Source organism: Phaethon aethereus (assembly GCF_964289735.1).
Source record: "Phaethon aethereus genome assembly, chromosome: 28".
NCBI classification, from domain to species: domain Eukaryota; kingdom Metazoa; phylum Chordata; class Aves; order Phaethontiformes; family Phaethontidae; genus Phaethon; species Phaethon aethereus.
In genome coordinates, this window is record NC_138604.1 from 1,068,418 (window position 1) to 1,087,126 (window position 18,709).

At 38.9% G+C, this 18,709-nt stretch overlaps 1 protein-coding gene across 1 annotated transcript in view; it reads left to right on the forward strand.

The window, feature by feature from the left end:
* ASH1L (ASH1 like histone lysine methyltransferase) overlaps positions 1–17,779 on the forward strand; it is a gene marked incomplete at both ends in the record, with an annotated part of 55,580 nt that extends 37,801 nt beyond the window's left edge. The window contains 20 exons of the mRNA XM_082011502.1: positions 816–861; positions 1,091–1,199; positions 1,589–1,795; positions 2,811–2,957; positions 3,938–4,046; positions 4,259–4,420; positions 4,619–4,713; positions 4,961–5,118; positions 6,132–6,284; positions 6,744–6,798; positions 6,901–7,033; positions 7,503–7,751; positions 8,195–8,281; positions 8,567–8,657; positions 13,159–13,297; positions 13,891–14,063; positions 14,560–14,726; positions 15,923–15,963; positions 16,671–16,972; positions 17,688–17,779. Coding sequence (XP_081867628.1) covers positions 816–861; positions 1,091–1,199; positions 1,589–1,795; positions 2,811–2,957; positions 3,938–4,046; positions 4,259–4,420; positions 4,619–4,713; positions 4,961–5,118; positions 6,132–6,284; positions 6,744–6,798; positions 6,901–7,033; positions 7,503–7,751; positions 8,195–8,281; positions 8,567–8,657; positions 13,159–13,297; positions 13,891–14,063; positions 14,560–14,726; positions 15,923–15,963; positions 16,671–16,972; positions 17,688–17,779 — 2,715 coding nt within the window. The remainder of the gene's footprint in view (positions 1–815; positions 862–1,090; positions 1,200–1,588; positions 1,796–2,810; positions 2,958–3,937; positions 4,047–4,258; positions 4,421–4,618; positions 4,714–4,960; positions 5,119–6,131; positions 6,285–6,743; positions 6,799–6,900; positions 7,034–7,502; positions 7,752–8,194; positions 8,282–8,566; positions 8,658–13,158; positions 13,298–13,890; positions 14,064–14,559; positions 14,727–15,922; positions 15,964–16,670; positions 16,973–17,687) is intronic.
* Between the last annotated feature and the right edge of the window lie 930 nt (positions 17,780–18,709).

Genomic DNA, 18,709 nt, shown 5'->3' on the forward strand with positions numbered 1-18,709 from the left:
TTCTTGCCACATATTGAAGATTGCTTACATCTGCCTATCTTATCTATTCAATATTACATAAGTAATAAATACATGTGCTCTATTTCCTCGACATTTTCTGTATCTATCTAGAACACTGAAAACCCTTAGAATAGTTTTGTTTGTACAATGGTTGTATGGTTTGTACAGTGCCTGTCTGCCTTCTGTGTTACTAAGGGAAGGCTATTAATGCAGTAAATGTGTGTGAAATACGTAATAATTTGAAATTACTCCTTAAAGCTTATTTGAAAGGATGGAATAAATCTAAAGTTATGAAATGTGAGCTAAGCTTCCCTTTTCCCTCCAGGCATCTCCATCTGCAGATGAATCGACATTTCTCTTGGCTCCTACTTGTAGTCACAGTTACTGATAAGCACCTTAATTTTTCTTTTTCACTTTTTAAGTGTTGGCACATAGTAATTCCACCAACGATGGTGGAATCTACTCCAAAGTAGATTTAAATAATTATTCTTTTTAGTATTGAGAAGAACAGCATTATTTGGAATAGTCTGTCCCCATGATACCTGTTACCCATATTGCTCTGTCCAGATAGTATGGGAAGAATAAAAAATACGTAAGAAATGCTGCTCAGCTAACTCATTAAGCCTAAGTTCTACTTATTCAGGTGCTTTTTTGACCTGTTTGCTAACGTTTGAGCCTACAGAAGAGAATGCAGGCATGTATTCTAGTAACGATTACAAAACTGTTACATATGTACAGAACATAATTTCCCTGATTCTTTTGAATAACAGATGCACTTACACAATGTATTAACATTTTCTTTCTCTTCCTTTTAGTTGTATAAAAAGCCAGATGTCCCACTTTATAAAAAAATCCGTTCTAGTAAGTAAAATTTTATTACTAAAATGTGTTAACTGTGGAATTTTCACGACACCCCTCCTTTCTGTCATGGTCTTTGTCCTACCAAAGACACTTCCACCTTCTTTTTTGCTTGAATGAAACTGGGATGAAAATATTGTAGATAAATAGTTCTATTTTTTCAACTGGAAGGAATTCTTTTCCCTGTTTGGGTTTGGTTTTTTTGTGTTTTGTTTTTTTTTTTTTCTTCCAGATGTCTATGTGGATGTCAAACCTCTTTCTGGCTATGAGGCCACTACCTGCAATTGTAAGAAACCAGATGATGACAATGGAAAGGGCTGCGTGGAGGACTGTCTTAACAGGTTAGAAATAGGTTGACTGACTATGATAAGAGAATTTCAGTAAACGTATTATTTCACATCAACTAATATCTTAAGAAAAGAGTAGTACTGGATGGAACCCCAGAAACAAAAGTATTGTTACAGAGCATGCAGGGTAACTTTCTGCTGCGTGTATGCTCCCCCACCTCTTTCTTCAGGGGAAGATCCCATTAAAAGCTTCATTTTGCTCTTTGAATAGCAGTGAGAGCCAGGCTGTGAATCTTTGTGTGAATTATACCTTGAAAACAAGCATTTTAGTCCTTCAATAACTTTTGTTTAACAGAGGATTTCGTTTCCTTCCCTTTTTCTTGTATGATAGATCTAAAAGTATGCTGTTCACCTTCCTTTAACTTCTTTGTTTTTTATTTTAGGATGATCTTTGCGGAGTGTTCACCAAACACCTGCCCTTGTGGTGAACAGTGTTGCAATCAGCGGATACAGAGGCATGAATGGGTGCAGTGCCTGGAAAGGTTCCGGGCTGAGGAGAAAGGATGGGGTATTCGTACCAAAGAACCCCTGAAAGCAGGACAGTTTATCATTGAATATCTGGGAGAAGTTGTTAGTGAGCAAGAATTCAGGTAGAAATATTTATTTGCTGCTTTAGCATGGAAGGCTCAATAAATGACTTTTTTCTGGGAAATCCTTAGACAGAAATGAAGGGGAGAGTAAGGGGGCGGGGAGGGAAAGAAGCCTTTTCTGGTCACAGACACCAGAAAGAAGGCTTAGAATTCAGCTTTTTTGATAAACCAAGTTTTTCTCAGTCAAATAGAGAGGAGTGATTAGTGTTTGGAATGCATCATCTGCCACATCTGCTCTGTAAATGCCAAATGCCACAAGTGAATGTGAATTTGATATAATTATATGAGTACTGTGCAGGATTTGAACTGTGCAAGATAGAATTGAGGGGCAAAATGGGGCAGGAAGGGAAATGAGCTTTTGTAGGTAGGTATGAAGAAAAAAGAACAGGTGGGAGCATCAATAACCAATGAAAGAAAGAAACTGTAGTCTTGTTAACTACGTAGCATCATAGGATAATTGAGATTGGAGGGACATACTTGCTACTCTTAGAGCTCCATCAGAAGGCAAATGCAATCTTCTCATACAGAGATAACTGCTAACACAACTGACTCTTGTTACTCTTGCTCTCTTGCTAAAAAGAGGTAGCTGTAATCCATGGATGTAATTCCAGAAATTGTGTCCAGTCCCAGATAATGAAAGGGAGAAGCTGATTGTTGTACACATGCATACATATACACACCAAAGAATGTATACCTGCATTTTCTCTTCCATACACAGGTTATCAACATGAAATGTATACAAATAATCTGCAGAACCCAAAAGGGAGCATTCCAGAAGAGCAAATTTCTAAATTCTAATCCAAGCTCTGTCAATGGCCTTGACTTATAAAAATAGGTATAATAATGGTTTTCCTCCATCTCTAGGTGTACAATTCTATAAAATATAAAAGATTATAATTGCTTTTTCTTCAAAACCCTCTCTCAGAATTCTTGAATGTACCATTACTATGTTACTCCCTGTTTGCTTTGCAGCAACATGCAGAATCACAAATAACTTTCCTATGTTGCTTCCTAGGAACCGGATGATTGAACAGTACCATAATCACAGTGATCATTACTGCCTGAATTTAGACAGTGGAATGGTGATAGATAGTTACCGTATGGGCAATGAGGCTCGTTTTATCAACCACAGCTGTAACCCTAACTGTGAGATGCAGAAATGGTAAGAAAAATATATTCTGTTTACTGGAAGACTGATATACCAGTAGCTAAGATATAGATAACTGGATCATCTAAGAGAATCTGATCTAAAAATAGGGAGGGAAATCAAGCTGAACAGTGTAAATAATAATTACTGTAATGCTTGCACTGCATGAGACACGTAATGTAGTATTTTCAAGTGTTGGACATTTTGGAGACAGGATCTAAGTTTTCTGGCAAGGCAAATCCAACATTGTTGTTTGTCATGCTGTTAACCCGCTACAAATTTTGAAGCCTAGGTAATGTTTTAAAATAATCTACGTGTATATATTCTTTCCTTCTGGCAATACAAATATTTTTTGAAAGCAGGCAAACGGGGAAAGTAGTCTGATTCAGTACACCCTGTGTCGTACCGGTACTATGTTATCAGAAGAAATCCAGTGCCAGACTAGTAGGAAGTACTTCTGAGAAGCTTATAATGAATAACTTACAGTGGGATAGCAGATGGTCATAATAGGAATCAGCTGTGGTGACAACAGTACAGCGGAGCAGCTTACGATTCTCAGATAATTCTGGGGGATTTAAGCAATGGTAATCGAGTTTTAAATTTACAAATCCAACATAAAAAATAAATAAAAGAATTGGAGAGGCAATTATTTTTAGTACATTTTGTGAAATGAGATATGATGGTTACTGTAAGCTGCTTTTTTTTAAGGTGAGGGCCTGAATTGTGGCAGTTGATAAGTAGATCTGCCTTGAAAGCCAATATAGTTTGTAGCTTCTCTATTTGAAGCACAACTTCCTACTCTTTTTAAATAAGGTATTTACATTTTTGGCTTTCAAAGTTCATTGTAAGAGAGAAACAAGAGAACAGTACAAATGAAGAACCAAGCATAATTGAGGGCACAGCAGAAGTGTGCATCCTGTCTTCACTTCCACTATGTGGACAAAGACAATTTTCTTTTTAACGATTTGGAATATTTTATTGTATTTTCCCTGCAGGTCTGTTAATGGTGTTTACCGAATTGGATTGTATGCACTTAAAGACATGCCCGCTGGTACTGAACTGACTTATGACTACAATTTTCATTCATTTAATGTTGAAAAGCAGGTAAGGATCACAGTGCGAGACCTTGAAAAGAACTTGCCAAGGACAAACAGTTCTGTTAAGTTGAAGCTCAATTAACAAAACCTATTGTGTTGTATTTGACAGAACAGGTTCTTTATAATATTGAGAGATAATCTAAATGTTTTGTGTTTTATTTTAAAATAATATAAATTTTTTTAAATCATTTCTCTCCCCACCCCCCCCTTTCCCCAAAGCAACTCTGCAAATGCGGTTTTGACAAATGCAGAGGAATAATTGGGGGTAAAAGTCAGCGAATGAATGGACTTTCAAGCAAAAGCAATCAGCCTGTGAGCACCCACAGAAGGCCTGGACGGTCGAAAGAGAAAAGGAAGTCAAAGCACAAACTAAAGAAGAGAGTAAGTAGTAAAGACAGGGTTTTTTCATGGGTAAAGATTAACAGGAAATCAGTTTGTGCCATCAGACCGAAAAACTGTGTATTTGTGTATTTTAAACTTCAGAGGAATACTACGGGTTCTGTCTCAGGAACCACTTTTACTGCTTTGATAAGTTCTTCGCACAGTTTTTCCTGTCTATCAGAATGATCTGTTTTCCAGAGGGGCCACATCCCCGAGGAACCCAGTGAAAGTGTGAATGCGCCAACAAGGCTGACACCACAGCTTCAGATGAAGCCCATGTCTAACAGAGAAAGGTAAGGAATGATTTCAGTGGATTTTTCCGCAGAAATGGTGTTGCACAAATGTTGAAATTACTTCTTCTGTGAGATCATCATGAAATGTCTGAGTAAGCAGTTCTTAGTTCTCCTTTAACCAGCTAGGGTGGAGTTCCTCTCCGTTGACATCAGAAGCGTACCTCTGACTATCTGTCTTTTTCCTCACATTAAGGAATTAATTTTACAATAAGAAGGTGATTCTTGAATGCTTTTCTAATTTCTGTAGGAATTTTGTGCTGAAACACCATGTATTTTTGGTACGAAACTGGGAAAAGATTCGACAAAAACAAGAGGAAGTGAAGCATGTCAGTGACAATATCCATACCACGTCGCTGTACAACCGCTGGAATGGAATCTGTCGGGATGATGGCAACATTAAATCTGGTGAGGCCAGCACAGGTCCCTCAGGTTGCTACTTTGAGAACCTCTATGACATGCCCGTGAAGAGTTTAAGTAAGCTCTGTGTATAAATAAAATGTAGAGTTACTACAAGATCCATATACCTTTTGTAATACATACAGGGAATACTATACAGATAACAATACCTATATATGTGCTTGTGTATGGATGCCCGTATCTTTACGTAGCAGGGTAAGACAGAAGCTCTTTCGCTATTTCAGTGTATTTTTTGCATTATGGGATTCTGCAATTTCCTCTGAAACACTTAATGCTATGTTATTAAGAATGAGAAGTTTGTACTGTATAAACCACTTGTCTGGTTACTGGATTCATTTGTATTCCTACGGCAGCCCTGATGTCTCAAGTCCTGGTAGAAGTTGTCATGTCTCATGTTCTATCAAGAGTGGCTTATCAGAGGAGGAAGAAGATGATATTTAACATTTTCCATAATTGGACCCTTATAGAGAGGGCTGTTTTCTGCTTTCTATATCCCTAGACCAGAAACTGTTGCACTGACTTTGAAAATTGTCATTTATCCTCTAAAGGCCAGAAATCCATCAAATTATGAGAACAAAGCTTTTTGGCATGCAGTCAGTTATGGGAATGGGACAAAACATGACTATCAAAAAAAATGTATTTATCCTGCTCCAAAAATAGTACTCTCTTTGCAGGACCATAATCTTCACAGCCATGCAGGATTTGGTACCCACTGTCAGGTACATGAGAAGTTGGGAAGTAAATATTTTGGGTGAATTCAATTACATGCTGTATTTGCTCCGGCAACATAAAATACTTTGATAAACAGCTTAACCATTTAGATGAGCTATAAGCAGTGAGAGCTGACTTGGTAATATGAAACTGAAGCCTCTTACTGTTACAGTAGCTTAGAAAACATGTTAATTTTAATAATTGGTGGTGGAGTTGCTGGATCAGAAAAGATGCTGTAATTTGGTCTTTAATTTTTTGTTTAGAAATAATTCTTTTTTGCCCTCTTTCAGATGTCTTCATGACCCAGTTTTCAGCCCTTCAGACCTCCCGCTCTGTGAGGACACGACGCTTGGCTGCAGCTGAAGAGAATATTGAAGTGGCTCGTGCTGCCCGCCTAGCGCAAATATTCAAGGAAATATGTGATAGCATCATATCCTATAAAGGTGAAGGTGACGCTCCTAAAAAAATCAGCATGGAGACTTGTTCAGCTTCTGGAACAATAAACTCTCTAAATAGAAAATACTAGCCAAAAATGAGTTTATTTCAGGACATTACATAATCTTTTTTTTTTCCATTATCCTGCTACCACTAATCTCTTTGCTTTATCCTCAACCCCTTCCTCTGCCACCAGAATCTGCAGATGTTGCTATCCTTTTAAACTGATTTTTTCAGTAGTTCAGCAAAATGGTGCAATTGTCAGAATTGCAAGGAGTCTATCCTCCATTTTGATACTTGTAGTCTGATTACAGCAGCCAACTTCTAGAAATGCAAAAGCATTTCACTTCCCTGTGCTTCAGATAGTAGAAGAGCCTTTTTTTTAAACTAGAATGAATGTTGTTAGTTACTTGTCTTTTTAAGTTTTACTCTAGTAAATGTTGCTGAACTGTGTGTTCCTGTTACAGATTCTTCCAGGCAGGCTCTTGCAGCTCCCCTTCTGAACCTACCCCCAAAGAAAAAGTACGTACTTGCTTCTCAGAGCAACCCATAGTTTTCTATAATGGATTTGCACATCTTCGAAACGCTTGTGAAAATGACATTGTGCGTACATTCCCGTTTTAGAAATGCAGACTATTATGAAAAGATCTCTGACCCATTGGACCTCACCACAATTGAGAAACAGATCTTGACTGGCTATTATAAAACTGTGGAAGCTTTTGACGGGGACATGCTGAAAGTCTTCCGCAACGCAGAGGTGAGGTTCTCTCTGGCCTTAAAGCTATTGCATAGGCAATGGGGATATACCCTAATTTAATGCTCTTGCTGACATACAGTAATAAAAGAAGAAAAATATTTTAGCGAAAGAGAACTTGTGATGATCGGTTTCTGATGAACAGACATTGATAGCAGTTCATGTGCTTCAGCTTACTCTTCGTGCTTTTTGGTTGCCTTAGGTCAGACAAATAGAAGGTCACAAACATGCACGAATAGCTAAGCTAAAGAAATTTCACTACCTTTTGGAATAGGTACCTTGTTCTTCAGTGTCATAGGTGAGATACATGGACCTGCTGTTCAAAATAACCAAGTAGATGGACAGGTGTATGCCACATTGGTGGATGCAGCTTTAGTGAAGACACCTTTAAAGGTGCGTGCACACAGGAGGAATGCACCAAAAGCATGGAACCTGGGAAAAAAAAATGTTTCTTTGTTTTGTTTTTATTCAGAAATATTATGGCAGAAAATCTCCAACAGGGCGTGATGTATGCCGGCTACGGAAAGCATATTATAATGCTCGCCATGAGGCATCTGCCCAAATTGATGAAATTGTGGGAGAAACAGCAAGTGAAGCTGACAGCAGCGAGACATCAGTCTGTGAAAAAGAAAATGGGCATGAGAAAGATGAGGATGTGATCCGTTGCATTTGTGGCCTTTACAAAGATGAAGGACTCATGATCCAGTGTGAAAAGTGCATGGTGAGGCATGGGGAACACAAAATGGAGCCTGGTGCTCTTTTTCTATTCTTCATAACCAGTGTAACTTTTACCAGCAGTTTCCATGTAGTAGCATTCATTACTTCTTCAGACCTTCATTTGCTCTCCAAAAGAATTGAGATTCTGTTTTTACAGAGGAAATGCAACTTGCATTTCAATATAGAGAAGCTAGCACTTTTCTGAAACTGCCAGCAACTCCTATCTTTAGGCAAGCAGAATTAATTTCAACAATTTTGGGCTTTTATACACACCGTTGCATGGGGATCTTGTCTGTCTTCTGACATAGTGTGAAATAGTTCAAAGAAAATCTGTGATTTCCTTCGGAAAGCTTGTTTCCTTCCTGTCATTAGTATTTTTGAGAAAATGCAATTTGTAAATAAAATCTGTCACAGGAATTTCTAATTGGGTTGTATCTGTTTTTCTAGGTCTGGCAGCACTGTGACTGTATGGGTGTGAATTCTGATGTTGAACACTACTTGTGTGAGCAGTGTGAACCTCGATCTGTGAACAGGGTAAAAAAAAAAAGCCTCATCTTCATTACTACAGTTATAAACTAAAGCAGCTCTTACACTTGTATTTATTGAGATTGGCAAGACCAGTGTGGAATTCTCACTTTATAGTGTGGCTTCCTTGGTTTAGGTTTAGAATAGAATCATATCATGGAATTAATCACATTAAGTGTCAGTTCTTCTTCTCTGTCCACTTCTGCATATTTCCAAAACGATATCAAGTGCCATTTTTGTACCTATTATGGTGGGCATCTCAGAATTTCCTTCCTTTTTTCTTTCTTTGTCCAGGAGGTTCCCATGATTCCTCGTCCCCATTATGCCCAGCCTGGCTGTGTTTATTATATATGCTTATTACGGGATGATTTGCTGCTGCGCCAAGGTATGTGCTAAATCTGGTGGCTGCTGTGATTTCCATCACATGGGAGTGTACAGAGATTTCTAGCATCGCCCTGTTTGAAATGCTTTTATCTTTTTACAAGTAGAAAGCTGCACTCTTTGCTATTACAGGAGTGACACACAGTAAGAGTTCTCACAGGCTGGTTGATGAAGAAACATAAATTACCTGTAGCACAGGTAGGGCTGTCCTCCTGGCCAGAGAAGGAAGAGGCTGAGACAGCATTTAGAAGTAAAGGCAAAGGAGCCTATTAGGCCTTCAGTATTTTACTGTAGAATGGTCTTTAAAACATCCAACTTATTGCTTGTTTGTTCCCTAAAGTGTATCTTCCTGGACATTGCTTCAAAGCCCTGAGTCTTTAAGAAACAGCTACACAGCCACATAATTCAGTTCACTGACTTTTTTTTTTATTTCATTCTACAGATACATACAAGGTTAGAAAGCAGCCTATATAATTATTAAGAGAACTGCTCTTGAATGAGTAGAACCAGTTTGTTTGTTAGAGGGGAATGGGAGAGTCTTCAGGGAAGTGGAGAATTAAAAAAAAAAATTTTAAAAGGTCTAAGAACAGTGTATTCCTTATACCCTCTGCAGGATTCTGGAATTTGCATTCAGTCTTCCTTTTTCGTTGTTGCTCTGCATTGTCTATCCTGTCTAGAGTTCAGCCCACTGTGGGGGTTTTTGGTTTTCTTATTTCTTGGTTTTTGCTGGGACCATCGGCAGAGGACAAAGGAGACCAAACTGTCGCTGTTAGGCACCAAATGCCTCTGCAGTCACAGGGAATAAATTAAGCAAGGTGTATATCCAGAAAGTGCTATAAAAGAATACACAGCTACAGTAGAAAAAGGGGGAATTGGGGAAATCTGTGGATTCTTTGCTGTCTCAAGTTCTCCACCAAAAGTTCTGACATGTGACACCTGCCTGTCGGAATTGTTGTGATGCAGGCATATAAGGCATCTTGGAGACAGTAGAGGAAACACTTTCTACTCCCTCTGGTTTCTAAAAGGTCATGTAACTTACAGATTCCAAGGCAAAAGAGACCATAGTGACCATCTGCAGTCACTGTATGTATAGACTATTACGTTTTTCCTATGTGTTGTGTATTAAAAAGAAGCTGATCTTGTGATAAAGACTGAAAGTGCTTTCGAGACCATTGACTTCCTTTGTAAGTTGGTCCACCCTCATTTCTGGGGAACTGTGTCTGTACATTGAATTAGTTTGTTTTCCAGTTCCAAGCTTGAGAAATCGTGTTTTTGAGGAACAAGGCTGAAAAGCTTCCAGCTGTGTGAGTGCACACACTTTACTGTGAACTAATCCCTCTAAATAAGTGAGGGTCCTTCAGTCTCTGGTTAGGGGGCTTGTTTTTTAATTTCTTGACAATTCTACATAAGATTGTTGAGTTATATACTACAGGCATGCTTCTTCTGCAAAAACTACCTAACACATAGAACTGGGAGATCATGCAAATAGATCTGATCAGTTGGTCCTCACATCCTGCTGAGTGAACAAGGAGCTCTACCTCAGATGCAAGTTGATAAACAGAAGTCAAAATGGACCTTGGAAAACCCACATAGCCAGAAACTGTCATATGTCATTATCTCTGATGCACCAGCAATAGCAACCACACTTCTTGAAAATACAGAACTATAAACTCCCTTTTCAGGACAGAGGTGTAGCTATTTCAGTAGTCAGTAACATCTTGATAAACTTGAAATCAAGCTTCCTGATCCTTAGGGCAAGAGACCGTGTCCATTTCTTTCTGAATACTCCTTTTTTAGTCAGGTACAATAAGTACTAGAGTTGCTTTATTCTCGCTGAAGATGTAGGGGAGAAGAGTTGAAAATATCTGATTTAAAATAACAGCCAAAAATAAGTGGTTTTATTTACATTCTGCCTGGGGCCAGCAGCAGCTCTCAGCATGTACCTTACTTCTTTTCTCTACGAGTCTTTTAAAGAAATTACAGAGCAGGTTCCTTAAGAGCACATCCTTAACTTAGAAAAATGAAGATGTTGTTATCCCAGCTTTAGTTCAGATAGTAAGAAGGGCTAATACAGTGGGTGAGTACAGGCTAATCGCCAATGAATACATGCTGAATTCTTGCAGAGCTTGTACTCTGCTAGCGTATGTGCAAGCCTATGTCATTCTGTCTTCAGTCCGTTTTTTACTTAATCAAGCTAGAATAAAACTGTCTCTCCTTCCTACAGCTACAGCTTCTATTTGTTTAATAGCTATCCTAGAAGGTTTAAAAGCTGCCTTCATGGTTGTAGGCAGATGTCAGTGTCCATATGGTCCGTGTCATCTCTGTTTTAAATCAGAGAATTGTTTTTATAGTGCAGTGTATTGTACTCCACTGTTACAGTGACAGGTGACAGCATAAAGCCTTAAAGTGATTTTTATGTATGAAGAGTCGTTAGGAGCATCTTTTAAACTTATACAAGATTGATAAATGAGATTATGTTTATGAAAATATAATTACACATATACTTACTTTAATATAATAATATTATAAACTTAAATAATTTAAATAATATAAATATAATTACTTTAATCCTAAATTTGGCTATAACCTAAGGGAGAACAAAACTGAGGTGTTCATGAACCTGGGGCCACATTATACAGATGTTCCCATTATACAGATGTATACACATTATATAGATGTTCCCTAGCATCTTTCTTCTAAGCTGTGGAAGTAAGATACTGAACCTGCTAATTAATTAAACAACAGTAACATACACGGAAGGAAAATAAACATAACTGCACATACACAAAAATAGGGAGAAAAATCCAGGAGTCATTGCAATTTAATGGAAGCATAAGAGAAATGCTTAGCATGAGTGAAAAAGGCAAAATGAATGTTAGAAAACGCTATGAACAAAATAGAAAACGTAATTTTGCCGTTCTGTAATCTTACGGTGTGTCTCTTGCATGCCGTGTACTGTTCTTGTCATCCCATCTCAAAAAGAGTATCCTGCTACTTGTGAAAACAAGCACGATGACAAGGATAATCAGACATGAAATACCTTTGCTGTGAACAGAGTCTGCGCAGATGATTTGAAGGGTGACATGACAAAGGTCTGTGAAATCATGAGTGGCACAGGGAAGTGCAACAAAGTAGAAATTAGGGAGCAAACACTGAAATTAGCAGGCAGCATATTTAAACAATAGGAAGTATTTTTTCGCAAAAACGTAACTATGGAAAGCATTGCAACAGGAGTTGAAGAGGTCAAGAGTATGAATGGTTCCAAGAAGATTAGACAGATTCTTGGAGGAAGGATTAATCCCTGCCTATTTGTGCACAGTGGTCCAACCTTTAGCTCTGAAGTCTGTAAAACAGAGATTAAAGGGAGCCTGAAGGGGATACCATGGGAAGGTTTTTCCTATGCGTGCCTTATTCCTATGGCTTTTTCCTCCTAAGCATCTGCTACCACCCACTTTTCTAGCTAGAATATTATGCTATGTGACTTTTGATCTTACCAAGGGTAGTTTTTCTTAAGTTTTTATGACTTGGGACCTCCCAGGTTTTTGTTCATTGTGAGATAAATAACAGAAAAGATGGAGTTGATTTTTAAATACTATATACTAAATCAAATTATATTTTCAGTAATACTTTGAGTTTCCCAAATGTTCTCCTTCTGACATTCTTCAGGTTCTTTGTGAACATTATTGATTAAAGCCTTTTCCTTACAGGAGGAAAGCTTTTTGAGTAGAGCAGTGTATCTTCACCCTCTCAAATGATAGTCATTGTCACAGATAAAGTGCAGTACACAAGAATGGCAGTCAAGTCTGGGGAGCGGAGAGGAAGGACTTCTAATGCCGATTTACAGATCAGAGCCGAGAAATTAAGTAGAGTTAATTCACTTATGGGACAAAATGAATAAATAGAAGTTCAGGGACCTGTTATGGGGTTGCACTTGGGAAAGACTTCTTTAGTGCCCAGAGTGTTGTTTTGTGCAGCCCTTTTTGAGTTCTGTTTACCTTTCCTGAGCTGTGCGTCTTATCTAAGTCCTGCTGGAATAATCAAAGGCTTGGGGCTTCTCGGTCAATGATTTATTTTCTTAATAATAATCTCTCTAAATATCTTCTCTCTTAATTCTTAAAGATTTATTCTTTAAACATTGCAGCTGTCATGAATTTCTACGCATTTTCCTAATTAAAACTTATTTTGTTACATACGTTACATACATAAGTTGTTACACAACTTATTTTGCGATCTGTTGTAATTTATCTTGGTTCATTACATGCTACTATTTTCAGTCTGGACATACAATTCAAGTTATGTTTAGTTCTTGCTATAAGGCTTTTTGTGAAAATGATCATGGTAATCTTTCCTCCTTTTGCGGGGTCTGCACTGGTTTTCATCACTCTTTACAATTGAACATTAGGTAGCTCTGTCATGTTGGTTTTAATGACACCATTTACTCTGTTTTTGGTGTGCTGGACTCATGACAAGTTCTTTACAGGTGTGTATTTTGTGCCTATTGCCAGGTGATTGTGTTTACCTGATGAGAGACAGCCGTAGAACTTCAGATGGACACCCTGTCCGGCAGTCGTATCGGCTGCTGTCCCACATCAACAGGGAGAAACTCGATATTTTCCGCATTGAAAAACTCTGGAAAAATGAGAAGTATGTTCAAGGCATCTCTTGAATTTGAGACAATCCATATACCTACTTGTCAAAACACAGTAATTTTGTGGAAGTCTTTTCATAGCTTAAAAATGCAGGACTGAACATGGTTCAGTTACAAAAACTTGATGATTTCCCACTTGTCTCTGCTTGTGCTCCACAACTGCAAAGTAAAAACGTGTAAGGTTGGAGGTTTAAGCAGGGGATGAGATAAGTTGATGCACTTTCCTCACTGTTGGAATAGGCTGAGAATACACACTGACAGCTGAATTGGCTCAGCTAACAATCACTGACTTGCTAAGCTGCTGTAACATGATTAAATGCATATGCCCCGTAGATAGCAGCACAGTAAGTCTGCTGTGTTCATAAAAATCACACTAGGAGTATTTCCACTTAGCGAAGGGGGTAAAGTTGAATGTGTAATATTCACGTGACTTCACTTTTCATCACAGTCATTGCAAAAGTGCAAGATAGAGAATTTAAAATTAAGTGGAGGGCATTAAGTAAAGTTGTGTCATGGGCTTATAGAAATAGTCTTTTTTTTCCTCCCCCTTCTGTTTCTCTCTTTCTCTTACCTTTACACCTTCAAACAGAGAGGAGCGGTTTGCATTTGGTCATCATTATTTCCGTCCACATGAAACACATCATTCCCCTTCTCGAAAGTTTTATCACAATGAGCTCTTCCGGGTGCCATTGTATGAAATAATCCCCTTAGAGGCTGTGGTGGGAACGTGCTGTGTTCTTGACTTATACACCTACTGCAAAGGTAAGGAAACTTAACGGGATGAGAAATTAAATGTAATACAGCCTTTCTAATAATTTGGGAAGGATGCTAAAATAGTTACTGCTGTAAAAAGGCAGTAGCCAATGTTAACAGGGTATCAGGGCTGAGGAAGCACTATTGCTTTAGCACTGGGACAGTGATTTCTGTTTTAAGAGGGCCAGTACTGAAGAGGCAGCAGCAGGGTGGGATTGTGGTAGGCAAGAAAGAGACAATGATGGCAGTTGATGATAGTTTTTGTAAAAGCTTGGGTACTGTTTGGTTAGAGTATACAGGTTTTTCTCTTAAACTGAACTAGCAATGTGTCCACTATTACTCTGAATCAAGGAGAACAAATAATGCCTGCCATCCCACTGAACAGCTCTGACAGCGCTCTGCTTCTCTGACACTATGTGCGGCTTGTTCTTGTTCTGGTATACCAGTGTTTCCTCTTGAAGCCTTATCAACATTTTTTCCTATGTGGTTTGTTTTGAAACTGCAGGGAGGCCAAAAGGTGTGAAGGAGCAGGATGTATATATTTGTGATTACCGCCTTGATAAATCAGCTCATCTCTTCTACAAGATCCACCGGAATCGTTATCCTGTCTGCACCAAGCCCTATGCCTTTGACCACTTCCCCAAGAAACTCACGCCCAAGAGAGATTTTTCAGTAAGTGTTTCTTCTCTTAGTTTCCTTACTTTTTACTAGAAGACTGGACATATTTTTTTGAAAACCCATGGCGCTGTGTTCATGAACGAAGCTTGGTACGCCAAAGGAAGCTGGCACATACGCGTACACAGTCTGGATGAAAAGTTGGCTAGAAAGAAAACTTGGAAAGAAAAATTGACTGTAGACAGAGAATATGCAGTTCAAAGGCAAACAGATGTTGAACAAATGGTTGTGTAAGTTGGTTGTATAAGTTTGTAGATTTCTGACTGAAATCTAGATGCGAATTTCATTTAAGCCACTCCTGAATGAAGGGAATTTTAAAATTCACTTTTCAGTCGCAATTCTGCAACTGTTTTATAAAACAGTTGCTCTGCAATTGTTTTATAAAACAATTTTATATGTTTGAGAAAATCACATAACATGTAGTCCAGTGTGAGTTTGTTAGCCTGTGACAGGCTTTCTTTTCTTTGGTGTAATTACACCATGATTTAATAAACTTGCTTAAAAAGTAGTTTTCAGCGATACCTTTGAATTCCCAATAGAGAAAAGCAGTATTTTCCTCTTTCCGTTTCCCTGCTCTACCAAATGACATACTGTTTACTTTATATGTAATTATCACTTAAAATGGATTTCTCATCAAAAATCCAGCAGACAGTCAGCAAAATCATGAAGCACAGTTTCCCTTAACATGCTCCATCTGAATATCCGTTCATTTCACCGTCTGTTTTGATTTTCCCCTGTTCCATGGAAGTAGCAACTCTTCCCTGTTCATGTCATCCTACACAGCGCTACTTGGTCTCTGAGCGCAGAGGTATCAGAACTGGCAAATCTTTTGCAAGTAAGCACTTTTCTCCCTGGAAGCAGAGAGATTTTTGTAGTAAGTTTAGAGATGGTTCCAAACTTCTGCTGTGCAGAAAGCAAAGATTGTTTTTATCATGATTGGCTACGGCTTGAAATTTATTTAGAAGATAGGAAGAATCAGATAATAAGTCTGGCTCTAATTTATCCTTATTACATGATTGTACCTTCTCCTTTGAATTTGTCTGATGTGCAAGATATGCCAGCCATGCATTGCCATTTCCGACGTGTCAGATAGGCAAGTCCTGTATTGGTACTTCCAGAATATTAGGTAGACCAGCACTTTCTTCCACTGTGAATTTATTTGATATTAACCATATTCTTTATTGTTCTTGTAGCCTCATTATGTACCGGACAACTACAAGAGAAATGGAGGCAGGTGAGTCTTACCTACCAGATTGTTTGTTGAGAAGCAATGAGATAATCCTTTTTGTTTGTCAAGCATCCACTCTTTTTCCTGCCCTGGGTGCTATGGAAATAATAAATTTAAATTATTTAAACTTCCAAAGAGATAAAAGGGAACAAGTGTGGAGGAATAGAACATAGAAGCAGCCTTGGTGTTCCTTAATATATGTAAGGAAGGTACAGAAGCCATTTTGAAAGCTAGCAGAAGCAGCTGAATGTGGGAGATGGCAGAGCCCAGGACGAGAGCGTCCAGCCTTCCTGCACAAAGGGAGATCAGATCCCTGAACAGACCACCCATGTTTGCATTGTAGTAAGAGCCAGGGCCAGTGCACTCTCTCACTTCTGTTTGAGACTAAAAGTACCCATGAAGAGCCATGACTGTTGCAGGAAAACATCACTAAGCGCTGAACTCATCTATTTTGGACGGTAAAAACCTTTACAAAAATTGAAATAAAGAAGCAGTTTGTTTTAAAAAGACTGCATTTGATGTTGTGCAAACAAGTTTATGGGAACGTAGCCTGCCATAGATTGTAACTGGTGGGTTTGAATGCGTGTATTAAGTCAAATGACTGAGGTTCCAGAAAGCCTTCTACCTGCTGAGAAGTCCTTGACTCCCTAGTCATTGGCCTTTCAGGTGAGTGTCTGAGAATTGTGGTACTTAAACCTTTCTTTTCCTGCTAGATCATCCTGGAAGACAGATCGCTCAAAACCGCAGATTAAAGACTTAAACCAAGAGGAAGATTCTCTTCCACTTATTGAGGATGTATTAGGAAACCAAGATCAAACTTCAAGTGAGATGCCTAGCCTAGAGGAGCCAGAAAAAGCGACAGTCTCTGGTGAGACCTGTGAAACTGATAAAAAGGTGGAAGGCGGCAATTCCGACACAAGGCAGCTGTGCACTCCAGAGGAAAGGCGGCATATTCAGAGAGAGAGACTTAATCAAATCCTGCTAAACCTCTTGGAGAAAATCCCAGGGAAAAATGGTGAGATTCTATGCTACGGTTACACAATAGCATTTCTTCTACAGGTTTGGTTTTAGTTCGCTGCAGACCGTGTTGATAAAACAAATGCTTTTGTCTGAATGTATTGCTAGTGGACCTGATGAATATAATTAGTTTTCTTTGCAGTAATGTTTTAATAGTTTCCAGTGATTCCAAATGAAATTCTTACAATGGACACAGTGTTTCCGCAAAAACTTTCTGAAGACAAATTCCCCCCCATCATTCCACGTTTACAACTGAGAAACTTAACAGACATGCAAAGAAAGACTGAAGAGAATTTGGAAAGTCTCTTTTGATCTTTAATGAGCTTTCCACTGGGTTCTAAGTAACTTCTGTAGGTATTGTCTAAGCTATAGAATGAGGGTGCAGTGATTAAGTATGTCTCTGTTTTTAATTTAAAGCCTAGGATGAGCTCTGTCCAGTCTCTTTCATGTTCTGGGAGTTAATGCAAAATAATCATAGACTCACAGAATAATTTGGGTTGGAAGGATCTTTGGAGGTCATCTGGTCCGAACACGACTCAAAGCAGAGCGAACTTCAGTCAGGTCGCTCAGCACCTTCTCCAGTGGAGTTCTGAATACCATGGATGGTTTTGAATCCTATGGATGGAAACATCCTTGAAGGAACCATGAACAGGGAAATAGGAAAGCTGTTAACTCGTATCACCTTTTTACCAAAAGCCTGTGGTCTGTTGCAGCTATCGATGTCACGTACTTGCTGGAGGAGGGATCGGGAAGAAAACTGAGGCGGCGCACTCTCACCATCCCAGAGAGCAGCTTCAGGAAGTGATGCCACGAGAGGAAGCTGTGGTCTGGAGTCTGCTACAAGGTCTGCTGAGGACTGAGGGCAGGAGCCCAACTTCCTCTGCACCAGCCAAGGAAAAGAGGGCAGCAGAAAACTGACAAATATACAAACAGTTAGCACTTAGATGTCTGGGTTGGCAGGTTGCCCTGCCCTGCTCTGCAGTGCTCTTATGGTGTGTGTGTTGTTGGGCGTGCCTTGTATTGATGTTAGGTACTGAGAAAAACCTCGTGGTTATTGTCCAGGATGGTCAAATTTAATTTATTTTTGCTTGATCTTCCCACTCAGAGGAAAAATTAAAAATATATATATATATATAAAAAATGGGGAGGTAAGAAGGATAAGGACTAACGTACTCTGGTGAGAATACTCCCTACGTTCACCAATTAACCTGTGATTGTACAAGATACTGTTGGCACCACCGTGGCCCATGGCAGTGAATGAAATCCAGACGGGAGGGTGAAGGCCCAGTGGCTTAAAATTAAAGGCTGCCCTAAAGTTGCGGCCTCTGATTTGCACAAGTTCCAAGAAGAGAGAAACGTACCCAAACATGCGAAAGGTTCACCGTGGAACAGCCAGTGCACACATGTACCTTTGATCTGTGACAAGGAGAAACTTCCACAGTCACCTTGGAGCAAAGCAAGAGTTGGCTGGTTGAGGCACTTGTTCTGCGTTGTAGAGGGGGGAGGGAGTGGGGTGTGATTTTTTTCACTTTTTTCTGCAGAGAAATTTTATAAAGCAAGTCAAATCCTGACAACACCATTGCTGTTGTTTTTTTTGATAAGCTGTGGTTCTTGTGTGTCTAGTGTGTTGTGCAAATTAAAATCTGTTAAAAGAAAAAGGAAAAAAAAAAAGGAAACCTTCACTACATGAACCGTCAAGCAGTATTCAGAGCGAGTATTTGTTGTGAACTGTAGA